Consider the following 21,149-nt stretch of genomic DNA (forward strand, 5'->3'; position numbering starts at 1 on the left):
CATTAAAAGAGCTGATTATAACAAGTCCAAACTGTGTCTCTACAGGCTGGAAAGAGAGAAAGGGGTGGACGTCAATGCTCTGGCAGAAGCCTGGAGGTCATAGCTCATGGTGGCCAGGAACCATGATGGTCAACACAGCAGAGAAGTGACAACAGCTGGGGGAACCAAGGCTTTCTAGTGACGCCCCTTTTTCCCACTAGCGGGGAGGGGCCCTTCTGGTTAACATGAAAGTATTTTGTGGTTACTCAAGCAAGTCTGGAGACAATTCTGGACAATATAATGACTGTAATTCTGTCAGTAAGTGGGAAGGGACTTCAAGCATGTGGCTTGGAGTTTACTATTACTATGAAAGTGAAAGTCGCTCAGTCATTTCCGAGTCTTTGAGACCCCATGGACTATAGACAGTCCATGGAATTTTCCAGGCCAGAATACTGGAGTGGGTAGCCTTTCCCTTTTCCGGGGGATCTTCCCAACCCAGGGATCGAACCCAGGTCTCCCACATTGCAGGCAGATTCTTTACCAGATGAGCCACAAGGGAAGCCCAAGAATACTGGAATGGGTAGCCCAACCCTTCTCCAGCGGATCTTCCTGATCCAGGAATTGAACTGGGGTCTCCTTCATTGCAGGCAGATTCTTTACCAACTGAGCTATGAGGGAAGCCCATTACTAGTATTATAAATGTGAGTAATTTTTACTTATTGGCACGAGAAGACTGAAATATATTTCACTGGAAATGGGAAAGCCCTGTCAATGTTACCAGTTTCCAGCTTGTCCCTCTGTGCCTAAATCTCAAATCATAAGGTGACTCCTCATGCAAGTTCTTCCTTGGGCACATATTTCTTTTATCGGATTGCTTTCCTGACAACTGGCCTGAGGCGCTGTACTCTGGGAATGGGGGTTTGGATGAGGGAGGAGGGAAAATTCATCTGGAACTCGAGACTCAGGTGATATGTCTCTTAAGGGGATGGACTGGTTCTTCATTGGTGGGTCAGGAAGAGGCAGCCTCTGGGAAACCACTGGGACAGGGAGAGAGAGAGAGAGAAAAAAAGGCCTGGGAGATGGCAGTGGGGCCAGATAGGTGGCTGCCAAAAGCAAGCTTCACCCACTTGGAGAGTTTGTGTTGGTCTTGCTTTTATCTCATTTGCCCCCAAATTATTAGTTGTTGGTTAGTCGCTAACTTGTGTCCTCCTCTTTTGTGACCCCATGGACTATAGCCCACCAGGCTTCTCTGTCCATGGGGATTCTCCAGGCAAGAACACTGGAGTGGGTTGCCATTTTCTTCCCCAGGGGATCTTCCTGACCCAGGGATCAAACCCAGCTCTACCTACATTTGCAGGTGGATTCTTTACCACTGAGCCACCTGGGGAGCTCAAATAAATGATTACCTCCTGTGAAATAGGTGCTTTCAGGACTGCATATGGGAAGTGTGAGGAGGTAGACTTGAGAACCTGACCTCTCTTAGCAGTTTGGGGAGAAAGAGGATGAGTCATGGTTGACAGTAACCCTGTCATGCAGTTGGCAGAAATCAGAGCTGTAAGAAAGTCACAGAAAATGTGAGAGAGGGTATGTGGGGAATATTATATCTGTCTTGGGTCAGGGTTGCCATGAGACGCAGAAGGCATCATGGAGGGGGTGGAATTGGCCCATGAAAGTCACATATTTTGAGATGCCGATGTCGAGATGGGGGTTGAAAGGGGTCCCAGGTAGCAGAGGCAGGTTGGCAAAAGTAGGGAGGTGGCAAGTTAAGGAATCTGTACAGTAGAGCGAATACTGTTGATTTGTACCCATGTGTGTACTGTAAGGTTTGAGTGGCAATATGAGGGAATTTTAAGAGTGTTTTCTTTAGGTGGAGAATTTTCTGTATTTTCCTCTATTACATAGATTGTATCTTTGCATGTGTGAAATAATGATGAGATGATCACGGTGATGATGATGGTGATGGTGGTGATGATAGTGGTGGTGATGATGGTGATGGTAACGATGATGGTGATGACAATGATGATGGTGATGCTGCTGCTGCTGCTGCTTCTGATGATGATGATGATGGCAATGGGGATGATGACAGCGGTGGTGATGATGGTGATGATAACGATGATGGTAATGCTGCTGCTGCTGCTTCTGATGATGATGATGATGATGGCAATGGGGATGATGACAGTGGTGGTAATGATGGTGATGATGGTGATGACAATGATGATGGTGATGATGCTGCTGCTGCTTCTGATGATGATGATGATGGCAATGGGGATGATGACAGCGGTGGTGATGATGGTGATGATAACGATGATGGTAATGCTGCTGCTGCTGCTTCTGATGATGATGATGATGATGGCAATGGGGATGATGACAGTGGTGGTAATGATGGTGATGATGGTGATGACAATGATGATGGTGATGATGCTGCTGCTGCTTCTGATGATGATGATGATGGCAATGGGGATGATGACAGCGGTGGTGATGATGGTGATGATAATGATGATGATGGTGATGATGATGGTAATAATGATGATGATGGTGATGATAATGATGATGGTGGTGATGATGACAACATGAATTGTGATCAAGTTGGACTGAGCCTTAAATTGCCAAGCTTGGTTTTATTCTGTGGGCAAAGGAAACACACCACTGACTTGATATAAGACCTGATATACTCCCTACCTCCCTGCCCCCCATCTCTTTTGTTTCTTGCTGAATTGGACTCTAAGGGGACATTGCCCATCTCACCCAACCATACATAAGAACAAAGTTGTAAGAAGGAATCTCCAAGAAATAGTTTATTCTGAACAAGGAACAAGGCTGACTTGAACAAAGCCAGGAAATCCAGTGTCTCGGGCTACTTCCAGCTCCTGCCCCTAATTCATGAACTCAGTCCAGTGAGACACCCTCAGTGTAGCCACGGTCGCAGTGAAGAGAGAAGCAGCCCCATTATTTCCTGCAGGGGACAGGATGGTGCCCACAGGGAACAAAGAATGAAAAGTGTACAAAACAGTGGACACGTGGACAATACCATCTAGAAACAGCCTGGGTTCGAAGGAGGAAAACAAAAGACCATTTCTTTCCTTTTTTCAAATAAAAACATAAACCATGTGATATATGAAAATGTCTCTTAAGAAATCTAAGAGGTTTATGATGTAAATAGTGAAAGTTGGATAAAAATAAAAACACAACTGAACTTTTCACAGGACTGTACAGATATCAGAGACTCCAGAAAGATGAGTTCAAAGAATCTAAAACACCAGGCTTGTTTCTACAGAAAACTGACCTGCCCAATGAGTGAAACAAGAAAGTTTCTTAAAATTACATTGATTATGATGTTGACCAAAAACTGCTACAAAGTAGTTTGGGTATATCACACACAGGATCTTAATTAACCTTTTAACAACCCCAGGGGTTAGTTTTTTTAATTCCCATTTTAAAATGAGAAAACTGACACTGAAGTGATTATGTGATTGCCTGAGGTCTTCTGGTTAGTAAACAGCAGGGCTGGATTCCGACCACAGTCCTGATTCCAAGTCTAAGCTTTATTCTGGTTGCTAAAAGCATCTCCCAATTCAAAAACAAAGTGCTCCCTGAACAGATCATCAAGTAGTTTGCTCTTAGCATGAGCCACCATCATCGTAGCGTAAACTTTCTAACTGACTGGTTTATCAGTGTTTATCCTAGTTTATCCTAGTTTATCAGTGTGGAGCAGCCTCCTTGATGGCAATTGGAGATCCTCTTTAAGATGGTGCTGATGAGATGATGTCACCCCTTCCAGGAAAGGAAGCTTGGATGGAGACAGAGACTCGGAGTTCTGCCATGGGGCTGGGTTTTGGGAGGAACTCTGCTGACACTCTTTAGGGGTGACCGACGGTCAGTGACTTGACCTTCTGAATGGGCATCGTCCTGCCATCCCAGCACCAGGGGTGGGGTGGGAGTGGAGACCTGCTGAAATTAAAGATGGGGACAGTAGCAGGCCAACTTAGAACATCAGAAAGACTGGCCTGGCAGAGGAGGCAAAAGAGGACACTTCCGGTTTTGCTCCAGGACTGGGGGATCGTGTTTCCATAGGCAGGGCAAACACATCAGACAAGGGCTGAATTTTCAAAAGTATGCCCTGAAGACCAGGGTAGACCGAATTGCAAAGTTGTGATGGGTCTAGTTGCTTTAGGGGATGGGAGTGCACTCCAAAAAGTAAGGTTCTATTTCGCCTGTATAAATAATGTCATAAATGTCAAAGGTTTTGCATGTCTACTACCCAATTGGATTCTTCCAATAACTTTGTAGTCAGAGGTGGGGCATTGAGCTGTGTGACCCCTTTGACAGATGTGGAAAACTGAGGCACAGAAAGGGCAAGGCTTGTCCACAGATGTGCAGGGAATTAGCTGGGCAGCTTGGACCACAACCAAGGCTCCCCAGCTCTGAGCCCAGGGCCTTCTCTGCATCTGATGTTATTTGGGGTGAGACGGGGACCATCGCGGCACAGAGAGGGGCTTTCGGTGGGCAGGGCAGAGGTGTGTGCAGTCCCGCTGGAAGCCGCAGGTGGTGGCTTAGCTGCTGCAGCCACGAGAACAGGCATGGGCCAGAATGTTGTTGTTACACCCGTCCTGGAGCTTGCCCTGGGCCTGGCTCCCGGCTCGGCCTTCCATGTCCAAGAGCTGGCCGCCCTGCCCCTGCTGCTTCCTCAGCCTGCAAATAAGCACAGCACAGACCCAGTTAGCGATGCGGAGCAGGGGATGTCCAGGCACAGAGGGGAACCAGAGAAATCAAGGAGACTTGCAAGAGCAGAATGCTGTGTCTGGGAGCCCACAGGCAGGGTCCGCACCCAGCTCAGGTGGCTCTGATGAGTTACTCAACCCCCAACGCCTTGGTCTCTTTATCTGTAAAATGGAGATAATAATTCCTACCTCATGTCTCCTTGTGAAATCCACAGGAGATCACGTATATAATTTCCAAGTTTACACAGTAGGTAGAGGGTGAGCCCCACACATCATTCACACGTATTAAGTCCTGAATGCCCACTGGTGGACCAGCCATCATGCCCAGGAGCAGAGGAAGCCCTGGCCAGCAAAACAGTCAGAGTGTCTATCCTCATCAAGTTTACCACCCGACGGGGGAGTTGGATATAAATCAAATTATCTCACAAAGGTAATTATAGGGGAATGGAATGCAGAAGTAGGAAGTCAAGAGATACCTGGAGTAAGGGGCAAATTTGGCCTTGGAGTACAAAAATGAAGCAGGGCAAAGGCTACCAGAGTTTTGCCAAGAGAACGCACTGGTCATAGCAAACACCCTCTTCCAACAACACAAGAGAAGACTCTACACATGGATATCACCAGATGGTCAATACTGAAATCAGATTGATTATATTCTTTGCAGCCAAAGATGGAGAAGCTATATACAGTCAGCAAAAATAAGACCAGGAGTTGACTATGGCTTGGATCATGAACTCCCTATTGCCAAATTCAGACTTAAATTGAAGAAAGTAGGGAAAACCACTAGACCATTCAGGTATGACCTAAATCAAATCCTTTATGATTATACAATGAAAATGACAAACAGATTCAAGAGATTAGATCTGATAGACAGAGTGCCTGAAGGACTATAGGCAAGAGGTTCCTGACACTGTACAGGAGGCAGTGATCAAGACCATCTCCAAGAAAAAGAAATGCAAAAAGGCAAAATGGTTGTCTGAGGAGGCCTTACAAATGGCTGAGAAAAGAAGAGACGCTAAAGGCAAAGGAGAAAAAAGAAAGATATATCCATTTGAATGCAGAGTTCCAAAGAACAGCAAGGAGAGATAAGAAAGCCTTCCTCTGTGATCAGTGCAAAGAAATAGAGGAAAACAATAGAATGGGAAAGACTAGAGATCTCTTCAAGAAAATTAGAGATAACAAGGGAACATTTCATGCAAAGATGGGCTCAATAAAGGACAGAAATGGTAGGGAACTAACAGAAGCAGAAGATATTAAGAAGAGGTGGCAAGAATATACAGAGAACTGTACAAAAAAGATCTTCAAGACCCATATAACTACAATGGTGTGATCATTCACCCAGAGCCAGACATTCTGGAATGCAAAGTCAAGTGGGCCTTAGGAAACATCACTACGACCAAAGCTAGTGGAGGTGATGGAATTCCAGTTGAGGTAACTCAAATCTTAAAAAATGATGCTGTGAAAGTGCTGCACTCAACATGCCAGCAAATTTGGAAAACTCAGCAGTGGCCACAGGACTGGAAAAGATCAGTTTTCATTCCAATCCCAAAGAAAGACAATGCCAAAGATTGTTCAAACTACCACATGATTGCACTCATCTCACACGCTAGCAGAGTTAAAAATTCTCCAAGCCAGGCTTCAATAGTACATGAACTGTGAACTTCCAGATGTTCAAGTTGGATTTAGAAAAGGCAGAGGAACTGGAGATCAAATTGCCAACATCTGTTGGATCACAGAAAAAGTAAGAGAGTTCCAGAAAAACATATACTTCTGCTTTATTGACTACGCCAAAGCCTTTGACTGTGTGGATCACCACAAACTGTGGAAAATTCTTAAAAGAGATGGGAATACCAGACCAACTTACCTGCCTCCTGTGAAATCTGTATGCAGGTCAAGAAGCAAGTTAGAACTGGACATGGAACAACAGACTGGTTCCAAACAGGGAAAGGAGTACGTCAAGGCTGTATATTGTCACCCTGCTTATTTAACTTACATGCAGACTACATCATGGGAAACGCTGGGCTGGTTGAAGCACAAGCTGGAATCAAGATTGCCAGGAGAAATATCAATAACCTCAGATATGCAGATGACACCACCCTTATGGCAGAAAGTGAAAGTGAAGTCGCTCAGTCGTGTCTCTTTGCAACCCCATGGACTATAGTCTATCAGGCTCCTCCGTCCATGGGATTTTCCAGGCAAGAGTGCTGGAGTGGATTGACATTTCCTTCTCCAGGGGATCTTCCTGACCCAGGAATCGAACCCAGGTCTCCGGCATTGCAGGCAGATGCTTTACCCTCTGAGCCACCAGGGAAGCCTGCTGCTGCTGCTAAGTCACTTTAGTTGTGTCCGATTCTGTGTGACCCCATAGATGGCAGCCCACCAGGCTCCCCCATCCCTGGGATTCTCCAGGCAAGAACGCTGGAGTGGGTTGCCATCTCCTTCTCCAATGCATGAAGGTGAAAAGTGAAAGTAAAGTTGCTCAGTCGCGTCCAACCGTCAGCGACCCCATGGACTGCAGCCTTCCAGGCTCCCCGGTCCATGGGATTTTCCAGGCAAGAGTACTGGAGTGGGGTGCCATTGCCAGGGAAGCCTAAGAAGAACTAAATAGCCTCTTGATGAAAGTGAAAGAGGAGAGTGAAAAAGTTGGCTTAAAGCTCAATATTCTGAAAACTAAGATCAGGGCATCTGGTCCCATCACTTCATGGCAAATAGATGGGGAAACATGGAAACAGTGAGAGGCTTTGTTTTGGGGGGCTCTAAAATCACTGCAGATGGTGATTGTAGCCATGAGGTTAAGACACTTGCTCCTTGGAAGGAAAGCTGTGACCAACCCAGACAGCGTATTCAAATACAGAGACATTACTTTGCCAACAAAGGTCTGTCTAGTCAAAGTTTTGTTTTTCCAGTGGTCATGTATGGAAGTGAGAGTTGGACTATAAAGAAAGCTGAGGGCCGAAGAATTGATGCTTTTGAACTGTGGTGTTGGAGAAGACTCTTGAGAGTCCCTTGGACACAAGGAGATCCAACTAGTCAATTGTAAAGGAAATCAGTCCTGAATATTCATTGGAAGGACTGATGCTGAAGCTGAAACTCTAATACTTTGTCACCTGATGGGAAGAACTGACTCATTTGAAAAGACCCTGATGCTGGGAAAGATTGAGGGCAGGAGGAGAAGGGGACAACAGAGGATGAGATGGTTGGATGGCAACACTGATTTGATGGACATGAGTTTGAGCAAGCTCTGGGAGTTGGTGATGGACAGGCAAGCCTGGTGTGCTACAGTCTATGGGGTCTCAAAGAGTCAGACAGGACTGAGCGACTGAACTGAACTGATCTCACAAAGAAATACCTGAACAGATGAGCACCCAGACTTACAATATACTCCACGACAAACAGTGTTGAGGGAGTTTAATTCTTTAAAAAAATTTTTTTATTGAAGTATAATTGATTTGCGTTATGTTAGTTTCTGGGTCCAGTAAAGTGACTCGGTTGTATATCTCTACATGTCTATTTATATGTTTGTTTTCATATTCTTTTCCATTGTGGCTTATTACAGGATATTGAATACAGCTGCCCTTGTCATTTAATTTTATGTATAGTAGTTTACATCTGCTAATCCCAGACTCCTAATTTATCCCTCCTCCCTTCCTTCACCCTTTGGTAACCATACGTTTATTTTCTTTGCTTTTTTTTTTTGTTTCATATATGATATTATACATGTTTCAATGCCATTCTCCCAAATCATCCCACCCTCTCCCTCTCCCAGAGTCCAAAAGACTGTTCTATACATCTGTGTCTCTTTTCCTTTCTCACATACAGGGTTATCATTACCATCTTTCTAAATTCCATATATATGCATTAGTATACTGTATTGGTGTTTTTCTTTATGGCTTACTTCACCCTGTATAATAGGCTCCAGTTTCATCCACCAACTGATTCAAATGTATTCTTTTTAATGGCTGAGTAATACTCCATTGTGTATGTGTACCACAGCTTTCTTATCCATTCATCTGCTGATGGACATCTAGGTTGCTTCCATGTCCTGGCTATTATAAATAGTACTGCGATGAACATTGGGGTACATGAATGAAACTAGAACACTTTCTAACACCATACATAAAAATAAACTCAAAATGGATTAAAGATCTAAATGTAAGACCAGAAACTATAAAGCTCCTAGAGGAGAACATAGGCAAAACACTCTCTGACATAAATCACAGCAGGATCCTCTATGACCCACCTCCCAGAATATTGGAAATAAAAGCAAAAATAAACAAATGGGACCTAATTAAACTTAAAATCTTCTGTACAACAAAGGAAACTATAAGCAAGGTGAAAAGACAGACTTCAGAATGGGAGAAAATAATAGCAAATGAAGCAACTGACAAACAACTAATCTCAAAAATATACAAGCAACACCTGCAGCTCAATTCCAGAAAAATAAATGACCCAATCAAAAAATGGGCCAAAGAACTAGACATTTCTCCAAAGAAGACATACAGATGGCTAACAAGCACATGAAAAGATGCTCAACATCACTTATTATCAGAGAAATGCAAATCAAAACCACAATGAGGTACCATTTCATTCTGCCATCCAAAAGTCTACAAGCAATAAATGCTAGAGAGGGTGTAGAGAAAAGGGAACCCTCTTACACTGTTGGTGGGAATGCAAACTAGTACAGCCACTATGGAGAAGAGTGTGGAGATTCCTTACAAAACTGGAAATAGAACTGCCATACGACCCAGCAATCCCACTGCTGGGCATACACACCGAGGAAACCAGAATTGAAAGAGACACGTGTACCCCAATGTTCATAAGTTTATTTTCTATGTGAGTCTGTTTCCATTTTGTAAATAAATTCATCTGTATCATATTTTAGATTTCACGTATAAGTCATATCATATGATATTTGTCTTTCTCTGTTTACGTTTCTTCACTAAGCATGATAATCTCTAGGTCCATCCATATTGCTGCAAATGGCATTTTCATTCTTTTTTATGGTTGAGCAATGCTACATCTTCTTTATCCGCTCATCTGTTGATAGACATTTAGGCTGCTTTTGTGTCTTACCTATTGTAAGTAGTGCTGCTATGAACACTGGGGTGCCAGGTTTTCTCTGGATATGTACGCAGGAGTGGGATTGCTAGCTCATATGGCAACTCTTTAGTTTTTAAGGCTCCTCCTTAAAAATAGTGGCTGCAGCAATTTACCTTGAGGGAGCAGGGATGTGAACACTGCATTTCCTAACAGCTGGCCACCCGGCTGCTTTCCACGTGATTGTGGAGGTCAACATCCTTCCCTTTCTGATCTCATCAAGTTCAGGATCATGCCCTAAACCACAGCTGTCATGACGTGTAGATGGTTAGGCCAAAACATGAAGCTGAGACATTTAGGGAGGCAATGAGAAGTCTGAGACCAGGGAAGAGCTCAGCTCAAACCCTGGATCTCAACACCAGCCACTTGAGTCAAGGGGTCAAGCTGTCTATCTTGGGAGCCTCAGTTTCCCGATCTATCACTGGGGACTATATCACTTACTCAGCAGGAGGCTAAAGGGAATCAGAGAGGATGGGCACGAAATATCTAGTACAGAGCAGGAAATAATCATATTACTAGAGTTCTACCTTGTTCTGAAAGACACAGGTTTCAGCCGGAATGTATCCTTTACATCAGTATGTTCTGTCAGATGGAGTGCAGGCCTACAGCTTGATTTAAACGAAAGAGCTGTTTCACCCAACAAACTTCTGTGCGTGCTCGTCACATGCAGAGAACTGTGGAGGACCCTCAGGTGAACACATACACAGCCTCAGATGGATCTCAGTTTGTGTGTGTGTATGTGTATGGTGGGGATGCTGTGTGTGTGTGTGTGTGTGATGGGGATGCTGTATGTGTGTGTGTATGATGAGGATGCTGTATGTGTGTGTGTATGGTGGAGATGCTCTGTGTATATTATGGGGATGCTGTATATGTGTGTGTGTGTGTGTACACATACATGTGGTGTGGATGCTGTATGTGTGTGTGTGTATGGTGGGGATGCTGTGTGTGTGTGTGTGTGTGTGTGATGGGGATGCTCTGTGTGTGTGTGTGTATGTGTATTATGGGGATGGTGTGTGTGTGTGTGTATGTGTGTGTATTATGGGGATGCTGTATGTGTGTGTGTGTATGGTGGGGATGCTGTGTGTGTGTGATGGGGATGCTGTGTGTGTGTGTGTGTGTGTGTGTGTTTATTATGGGGATGCTGTATATGTGTGTGTGTGTGTACACATACATGTGGTGTGGATGCTATATGTGTGTGTGTGTATGGTGGAGATGCTCTGTGTATATTATGGGGATGCTGTATATGTGTGTGTGTGTGTGTGTACACATACATGTGGTGTGGATGCTGTATGTGTGTGTGTGTATGGTGGGGATGCTGTGTGTGTGTGTGTGTGTATTATGGGGATGCTGTATATGTGTGTGTGTGTGTACACATACATGTGGTATGGATACTGTATGTGTGTGTGTGTATGATGGGGATGCTGTATGTGTGTGTGATGGGGATGCTGTGTGTGTGTGTGTGTGTGTGTGTATTATGGGGATGCTGTATATGTGTGTGTGTGTGTACACATACATGTGGTGTGGATGCTGTATATGTGTGTGTGTATTATGGGGATGCTGTGTGTGTGTGTGTGTGATGGGGATGCTGTGTGTGTGTGTGTGTGTGTGTGTGTATGATGGGGATGCTGTATATGTGTGTGTGTGTGTACACATACATGTGGTATGGATACTGTATGTGTGTGTGTGTATGATGGGGATGCTGTATGTGTGTGTGATGGGGATGCTGTGTGTGTGTGTGTGTGTGTGTATTATGGGGATGCTGTATATGTGTGTGTGTGTGTACACATACATGTGGTGTGGATGCTGTATGTGTGTGTGTGTATTATGGGGATGCTGTGTGTGTGTGTGTGTGATGGGGATGCTGTGTGTGTGTGTGTGTGTGTGTATGATGGTGATGCTGTGTGTGTGTGTGTATTATGGGGATGCTGTATGTGTGTGTGTGTATGATGGGGATGCTGTGTGTGGTGGGGATGCTCTGTATGTGTGTGTGTGTGTATCATGGGGATGCTGTGTGTGATGGGGATGCTGTGTGTGTGTGTGTGTGTGTGTGTGTGGTGGGGACACCTAGTGTTTGGAACCATGCTAGTATTTGAGCAAGTCCTCCAGCCAATGCTGAAACATCAGCAGCAACACAGCAGTTTATAAGATAGGGAACTTGGTGGCTATTGCTTCCTGTCCTTTGTCTACTTGCAGGACCCAGGACCAGGTGTGCAGTCCACCTGCCTCTGAGGCTTGCAGCCCTCCAGGTGGGACAACTGGGGAAGGCAGGCAGGATAAAACACATCATCCTAGTGGAGGAGGGGTCAGGACCAAAGGGACAGAGCTGGGATCTAAAGGACAAAGTGGGCAAGGAGGGGAGAATCTATGGGGAGGGAGGAGGGTGGTCGGATTTCATCTGCAAGGCTGGGATTGTCTGAGAATCTTGCTCCTGTTTTCTTATTCCCTCCCCTTCATTCAGAGAGACTCTCTCAGGCATCTCTGGAGAGAAAATCAGATCAGAAATAGGGAAAACTCAAATGACAAGAAACCTATGGAAGTGAAAAGGAAATTGTTTTACTTACAAAGTAGGACATCGCTATTTGGTTCACATCTGTAATATTGCATAATTCTCTAGGTATATTGCAAGATAAAGATGAATGCCATTAAGATTTTCTTTTAAATGCCCAAACATAGCTTAGATAGCATTACTATCTCTAGACTTCTGTACTCTCTGATTATAATGCAAAATAAAGCTTCAAAAGCTGCATAATAAAGAGTGGAACATATGGAAGAGGGAGCCCCAGTAAGGGAGAGATGGAGTCAGAAGTCTTGTGTAGATCAAGGAAGGCTTCCTGCAGGAGGCAGCTTTTGAGCTGGGCTTTAAGGATTGATGTGGAATGTGGGTAGCTGGAGGGAGGGAAGAAATTTGAAATAAAAGGACAACAGTGCAGTAAGGCACAGAAAGTAAAAAAAAAAAAAAAAATTCCAGGGTGGATCAGTCTTTTTTGGAGCTATGTAATTTCAGCAACTTCAGCTCCTCCTCTTGGACAGAGCTGTTTTAAAGAGAACTGGCTGTTTCAAGTCTCCCCTCTTCTATGGAGGGTTGTATGTGGAACAATATGACCTGAGTGCTGGGGGCTTCGAACAGTAAGTAAATGAGACGTGAGTCATGCCGCTTGCAACTTACCACCAGGCTCAGTGTGAGATGAGGAGACAGAACCAAAAAGGAAGAACCCTCTCTAGACACCCACCCATCCCCCTACAGGCTTACAGAACTGGATTCTGATCTAGTTCTTCGAGGCTCCAAAGCCTGCCTTCTTCTCTCTGCATCTACAGTCCTGCCCACCTACCAACTATTCACCATCCATCTACCCATCCACTTTCTCTTCACCTATCATATATTCTACTCCACCCTTCCATCCATCCATCATCCACCCATATGTTCAATTATCTGTTCCACCCCACCCCTACGTGTCCACTCCTACTCACTGTGTCCCCCCTCCATCCACTTACTTATTCACCTACCCATCCATGCACCTCCTATATAGAAATCTATCTCATCCATTCATTATCCATCCATTCATCAATACATCCCTCCATCCACCCATCTGCTCATCATCCATCTACTGACTCACCTGTCCCTCAATTCACTATCCACCCTATCCATTGATTGCCCCCAGAGACTCCCTATTTACCCATCCACCCACACAGCTACCTCCCATCTGTCACCTTTTCATTTACTATCCATCCACCCATCTATCCATCCACCACCCTTCTGCCTATTCATTCATCCATCTACTCCCATATTTCCATTCATCTGATCAATCATCTGATCCACCTATTACTTCCATATCCTTCCACTCATTCTTTCCACCAGCTATGAGTATGCCAGGCTCACAGTTGAGGCCTGGGGAACACAACAGAGAGCAAACAGTGAATGTTCACTGTGATGAAGCCTCTGCCAGAGGAGGCAGTATGGCCCGGCCTCCAGGGCCTGGGCTTAGAGCCAGGCTATCTCGTTCTGTCTCTGAGTCTGCCACTTACTAGCCATGTGACTTTGGGAGGCTGGATTCCAACTCAGGTCTGTCTGTCTCCAAGGCCCCTGCTCTTTCCACTGAATCTCATGCCTTTCAATCCGGATCTGGGAGGAGACAGCGTGGAATGATTTTGCCATGCTCTGAAGAAATTAGAAAGGCTCTGCTGCTGCTGCTGCTAAGTCACTTCAGTCGTGTCTGACTCTGTGTGACTCCATAGAGGCAGCCCACCAGGCTCCCCCATCCCTGGGATTCTCCAGGCAAGAACACAGGAGTGGGTTGCCATTTCCTTCTCCATAGAAAGGCTCAGTTTGCTTAAATAGAAACCCAGGAACCAAGACAATGATGTGAAACCATATGGTTGGTCCCAAGAGCTCACTTCCATGACTAGCCCAGAGCCCAGTTATCTATATTTCAGGAGGAAATGAAAAAGGATTTTACATATCTTAGTAGATGTAGCCCAAGTCTACTGATACAAATTGGCTAGTTATCTCTGCAATGGCAGGAACATTTAATTTTCTCAGCCAACTTTATCAAATTAATTGTCAGTTTTGTGACCAGAATTCTGAGTGATGGATGTGAATGCTCTCAACGTCCCGAACTCAAACATTAATTGTCAGAAGGAAGTGCTCTGTGATGGAGACCCTCGATTAATGAGAACAGGACATATTAAAATTCATCGTAATATGGGCTGGAGGCATTTTTCAAAGGCAAAGCACTACACAGGACGAAAAGAAAATGGTTAGCAATCAAAGTAATTTCAAACCAAGCTCTTTCACACCCCGAGGATGCAGTCAGATTAACACCAACATTGATCTACAGCCTCAAATCCAAGATACAGCCTGGCTCCCTGGTTCAGACTGACCAGCTTTCCTTTGTGCTGGGTGCTTCAAAAAGGAAAACACTTCAAGTACTGTCACACCTATTCATATCATTTCACTGGTTATATGCGTCCAGAACCGTGTGGCATCTTGGAGTGGCCGTGTGGCGTGGTGGGAGAATGCAGGCTTTGGAATCATACAGAATTCAATCAGGATCCCAGCTTTGCTGTGAGTGGCTGAGGGACCTGGGGGAACTCACCCAACTTCCTGAAGCCTCTCGTTCCTCACCTGTAACACCCCCACAACACCACCTCTTTAATGAAGGTGAACAATGCATAGTATCTACCTGCCTGTAACAGGCACTTTATAAAGGGCAGGGATTTTTATGATGATGACTGCAGTGTGGATGTGTGATGCATGTACTCAGTCGTGTCTGATTCTTTGCAATCCCATGGACTGTAGCCCACCAGGCTTTTCTGTCCATGGAATTCTCCAGGCAAGAATACTGAAGTGCATTGCCATTTCCTCCTCCAAAGGATCTTCCCAACCTGGGGATTGAATCTGCTTTTTTTTTTTTTTTTTGCCTCCTGCATTGGCAGGCAGATTCTTTACCACTAAGCCACCTTTCTTTGTTACTGATTGCAGTGTGGGGATACTCCCATTTCACAGATGGAGAAACAGGATCAGTAAGTCAAGTTTAACTTCCTGTGTTAGTTCTGATGAATGTCTCCCAGCAAGAAGGTCCCCACAGATGGTTCCATTCTAGGGGATCAAGGAGGGAGACACAGAAAAGTGCAGGGTACTGGAATGGGGTGATATAGAGTGGCTGAAGGTCAGGACCCAGCCATGGGTGAGACAGGCAACAGGCTCAGGTGGGGGAATCCAGTTGCACAAGTCACGGCGGGACCCAGGGGGGGTCTGCAAACCAGGAAAGGCTGGGCATGGAACTGGTGCCTGGAACTGGGTCTCCAACCTGGTTGCTGGTCGCCCCTCCTCTGGGAAAGGGCCACGGCGTGCCATTTGTGACCTTGCATCAGCCGGCCGGGGGCAGGTGCACAGACAGTCTGTGCTGGAAAGCTGGGCAGGTGGAGGCAGGAATAAACGCCCAGCCAGGTTTCTACTGCTCATCAGCTGCCTGTTTGCACAGGTTGGCAGGCTCTGTCTCAACACACTGAGGGGGAAAGGAAGCCAATCCCAACCGAATGGAGTAACAGCGTATCCTCGCTGGACAAGAATTCATGACCACTGGCAGAACTGGTGAGCTCACAGACCTTGTGGATGACAGTTTGCATGAGTCAAATTGGAGCTCTATCTCTTGTGGCCAAGGGAGTTGAGATAGGTTGCTGTTTTGTATGTATATGTAAGTGTTGGTTTAAAAATTAAGGCACAATGATGTCTGATATGGCACTTAATTGATACAGTACTATATTGGCCTGGTAATTTTGTGTATAATAAATATTACTAGTAAATATTTGGGCAGTGCTGACTGATCGTGTAGGAAGGGTGTTAAGTGCTTAACATTTGTTCACTCACTGGTCCATACAACAGTCTTTCATACAGGGTAGGTTTTAACACCCTCTTCCCTGGTGGCTCAGACAGTACAGAATCTGTCTGCAACGTGGGAGACCCGGGTTTGATCCCTGGGTTGGGAAGATCCCCTGGAGAAGGGAACGGCTACCTCCACTCCAGTATTTTGGCCTGGAGAATTCCACAGACAGAGGAGCCTGGCAGGCTATAGGTCATGGGGTTGCGAAGAGTTGGACACAACTGAGCAATTTTCACTTTCACCACTTTACAGATGAGGAAACTGAGGCACTAGTGTGAGGTCCGAGGTCGCAAAGCAAACATGGATCAGGATTCAAAACCAGGCAGTCTGATTCCAGAGGCTACGCTCTTAGCTATTATGTATACTGCCTGTCCACAGTTAATAAAAACCAAAGAGTCAAAGTTACTGGAAAGTTCTGGAAGAGCATGCACCAACTTGAAGAAGAGTTGTCTGTTTGGGGATAGAAGGTGGATATTGAAGAGAAGGGATTTGGTTTAGGTCATACCTGAATGGTCTAGTGGTTTTCCCTACTTTCTTCAATTTAAGTCTGAATTTGGCAATAAGGAGTTTATGGTCTGAGCCACAGTCAGCTCCTGGTCTTGTTTTTGCTGACTGTATAGAGCTTCTCTATCTTTGGCTGCAAAGAATATAATCAATCTGATTTCAGTGTTGACCACCTGGTGATGTCCATGTATAGAGTCTTCTCTTGTGTTGTTAGAAGAGGGTGTTTGTTATGACCAGTGTATTTTCTTGGCAAAACTCTATTAGTCTTTGCCCTGCTTCATTCCGTATTGCAAGGCCAAATTTGCCTGTTACTCCAGGTGTTTCTTGACTTCCTACTTTTGCATTCCAGTCCCCTATAATGAAAAGGACATCTTTTTTGGGTGTTAGTTCTAAAAGGTCTTGTAGGTCTTCATAGAACCGTTCAACTTCAGCTTCTTCAGCATTACTGGTTGGGGCATAGACTTGGATTACTGTGATATTGAACAGTTCGCCTTGGAAACGAACAGAGATCATTCTGTCATTTTTGAGATTGCATCCAAGTACTGCATTTCGGACTCTTTTGTTGACCATGATGGCTACTCCATTTCTTCTGAGGGATTCCTGTCTGCAGTAGGACAGTGTCCGCAGTAGAACAGTAGTACAGTGGAAGTGAGAAATAGATTTAAGGGCCTGGATCTGATAGACAGAGTGCCTGATGAGCTATGGAATGAGGTTCATGGCATTGTACAGGAGACAGGGATCAAGACCATCTCCATGGAAAAGAAATGAAAAAAGCAAAATGGCTGTCTGGGGAGGCCTTACAAATAGCTGCAAAAAGAAGAGAAGCGAAAAGCAAAGGAGAAAAGGAAAGATATAAACATCTGAATGCAGAGTTCCAAAGAATATCAAGAAGAGATAAGAAAGCCTTCTTCAGCGATCAATGCAAAGAAATAGAGGAAAACAACAGAATGGGAAAGACTAGAGATCTCTTCAAGAAAATCAGAGATACCAAAGGAACATTTCATGCAAAGATGGGCTCGATAAAGGACAGAAATGGTATGAACCTAACAGAAGCAGAAGATATTAAGAAGAGGTGGCAAGAATACACAGAAGAACTGTACACAAAAGATCTTCACAACCCAGATAATCACGATGGTGTGATCACTGACCTAGAGCCAGACATCCTGGAATATGAAGTCAAGTGGGCCTTAGAAAGCATCACTATGAACAAAGCTAGTGGAGGTGATGGAATTCCAGTTGAGCTATTCCAAATCCTGAAAGATGATGCTGTGAAAGTGCTGCACTCAATATACCAGCAAATTTGGAAAACTCAGCAGTGGCCACAGGACTGGAAAAGGTCAGTTTTCATTCCAATCCCAAAGAAAGGCAATGCCAAAGAATACTCAAACTACCGCACAATTGCACTCATCTCACATGCTAGTAAAGTAATGCTCAAAATTCTCCAAGCCAGGCTTCAGCAATATGTGAACCGTGAACTTCCTGATGTTCAAGCTGATTTTAGAAAAGGCAGAAGAACCAGAGATCAAATTGCCAACATCTGCTGCATCATCAAAAAAGCAAGAGAGTTCCAGAAAAACATCTATTTCTGCTTTATTGACTATGCCAAGGCCTCTGACTGTGTGGATCACAATAAATTGTGGAAAATTCTGAAAGAGGTGGGAATACCAGACCACCTGATCTACCTCTTGAGAAATTTGTATGCAGGTCAGGAAGCAACAGTTAGAACTGGACATGGAACAACAGACTGGTTCCAAATAGGGAAAGGAGTACATCAAGGCTGTATAGAGTCACCCTGCTTATTTAACTTATATGCAGAGTACATCATGAGAAACGCTGGACTGGAAGAAGCACAAGCTGGAATCAAGATTGCCGGGAGAAATATCAATAACCTCAGGTATGCAGATGACACCACCCTTATGGCAGAAAGTGAAGAGGAACTAAAAGGCCTCTTGATGAAGGTGAAAGAGGAGAGTGAAAAAGTTGGCTTAAAGCTCAACATTCAGAAAACGAAGATCATGGCATCGGGTCCCATCACTTCGTGGGAAATAGATGGGGAAACAGTGGAAACAGTGTCAGACTATATTTTTCTGGGCTCCAAAATCACTGCAGATGGTGACTTCAGCCATGAAATTAAAAGACGCTTACTCCTTGGAAGGAAAGTTATGACCAACCTAGATAGCATATTCAAAAGCAGAGACATTACTTTGCCCACAAAGGTTTGTCTAGTCAGGGCTATGGTTTTTCCTGTGGTCATGTATGGATGTGAGAGTTGGACTGTGAAGAAGGCTGAGCACCGAAGAATTGATGCTTTTGAACTGTGGTATTGGAGAAGACTCTTGAGAGTCCCTTGGACTGCAAGGAGATCCAACCAGTCCATTCTAAAGGAGATCAGCCCTGGGATTTCTTTGGAAGGAATGACGCTAAAGCTGAAACTCCAGTACTTTGGCCACCTCATGCGAAGAGTTGACTCCTTGGAAAAGACTCTGATGCTGGGAGGGATTGGGGGCAAGAGGAGAAGGGGACGACAGAGGATGAGATGGCTGGATGGCATCACTGACTCGATGGACATGAGTCTGAGTGAACTCCGGGAGTTGGTGATGGACAGGGAGGCCTGGCGTGCTGTGATTCATGGGGTCGCAAAGAGTCGGACACGACTGAGCGACTGATCTGATCTGATCTGATTGAAGAGAAGCAAGCAGTCACCTGGTCTAATTGTTTGCACACTGCAAGAATCCCTTCTCTAGCATCCCTTGCACAGAGCCAGCCCATCTTAACCCAAACCCCACTGCCCTCCTCCCCAGATTGTCCACTTCACTTGGGAACTGCTCAAATGCTTATAAACTTTTCCTTTGCATAGAATTGCAACTGAGAAATCCGTGGCCTGATAGGTCCTCCCCACTGGCCTTTGGTGCACTTCCTGGAATTATTCAGATGATTATAATTTTTCTCTCTCTAGGGATATACCTTCAATTCTTAGGAGCCCCCAAACTAACCACCTTTCACTGTCCCCCAGATTCACCCCACCCCACTCTCCACCTGCTCTCCAGCCTGTGAGTCTGACTTGTAGGAACTGTATCAAAAACTCCTAAGCACTTTGGGCTTCCAGGGGTTGACCGCTCAGGAGCCCTGGCAGAAATTAGAAGGAGCAAGGGCATTAAGTCCCCAGTCCCCTTCCTGTACTGGCCCCTGGGGCTACTGGGAACCTTGGAAGGTCACTTCTCCAATCGAGGGAGCCTTCTGGATGGCCTCCCTCTCATCTCTTCAACCTCCCAGTGGGAACACCTTGCCTTCTCTGAAGCCCCAGTTTACTTACTGCACAAGCCTCTATGACGTCCTTATAGCCACACCTTTGTAAAGGGTCCTCTGTAGATAAATTATCCTTGGAGAGTGTCTCCTCTGCAACTGTGACTGATACAACATCATTTCTAGTTCCTCATGAGATGTCTTTTCCTTAAGTAAAAGCTCAGTATAACTGTCTGTTCTACTTTCAAATCTTATCACTTATTGGGAAGATCACCTTGTATGCAACACTTATCTTGCAAATTCAATAAGAGCCTTTGGCCAGAAGCATTAAAATTCTATTTTATCTCCTATTGCCTGAAGCAAAACCTATTTGAGGAAGTCTGAGGATGGAGTCAGCTGCACCTTGGGTGTGATATAGCAGAAAGGAGAGGATTATCTTACTAAGCATCCTCTTTCCCCTTTTGCAAACAGATGAGCTCTGGGGGAAATAGAAGGGATGGCACCCTCAAGTTTCTGAGTGATAGGGACTGAGACTTGTTGAGTTCATTCTTACTCAACACCTCCTCATTTAATACCTACACCACCCTTCCAGATAAAGTTGGGCAAATGACTCCTTCTCTGTAGATGTCATGCGTGTGTGCTAAGTCACTTCAGTTGTGTCTGATTCTTTGTGACCCCATGAACTGTAGCCCACTGGGCTCTTCTGTCATTGGGATTCTCCAGGCAAAAATACTGGAGTGGGTTGCCATGCCCTCCCCCAGGGGATCTTCCTGACCCAGGGATCAAACCTGCGTCTCTTGTGTCTCCTGCATTGTAGGCAGATTCTTTACCATTGAGCCACCAGGAAGTCCTCTGTAGATGTCAATACTTACAAATCAAGGTTGTGGTGAGGATTTATTTTAGATAAAATGTAAATGTGTATAAAGCATCAAGCACAGTGCATGGTATGTAACAGGCTTTCAATATTCTAAAAAATGATAACCTATTTCACTTAACTGGCTAGCAATGAGATTTCCATATGTAACAGGGAGAAAATTAGACCACCACCACCAACAACAACATTTACTCTAAAACAGATCACTGGATCCTATTTATAGCTTTCAAATTTACACATAGCCTTATTTCACATAGGATTAAATAAGGCCTATAAATATTCATATAAAAATTAGGGTACCTCTTTTTGACTAGAGAAATCTGATGCAAGGAAAAGTAAAGATAGGTCTTTAAATGA

The 21,149-nt window shown here is 44.8% G+C and overlaps 1 protein-coding gene across 2 annotated transcripts in view; it reads right to left on the minus strand.

Moving 5' to 3' along the window:
- Positions 1–2,756: 2,756 nt before the first annotated feature.
- Positions 2,757–21,149, minus strand: part of STK32B (serine/threonine kinase 32B) — a 405,107-nt gene continuing 386,714 nt past the window's right edge. For both annotated transcript variants that reach the window (XM_027545017.1, XM_027545015.1), the window contains one exon: positions 2,757–4,668. In XM_027545017.1, coding sequence (XP_027400818.1) covers positions 4,530–4,668 — 139 coding nt within the window. In that variant the 3' untranslated portion in view covers positions 2,757–4,529. The remainder of the gene's footprint in view (positions 4,669–21,149) is intronic.

The sequence above is a fragment of the Bos indicus x Bos taurus genome, chromosome 6 (assembly GCF_003369695.1).
Source record: "Bos indicus x Bos taurus breed Angus x Brahman F1 hybrid chromosome 6, Bos_hybrid_MaternalHap_v2.0, whole genome shotgun sequence".
Lineage (NCBI taxonomy): Eukaryota > Metazoa > Chordata > Mammalia > Artiodactyla > Bovidae > Bos > Bos indicus x Bos taurus.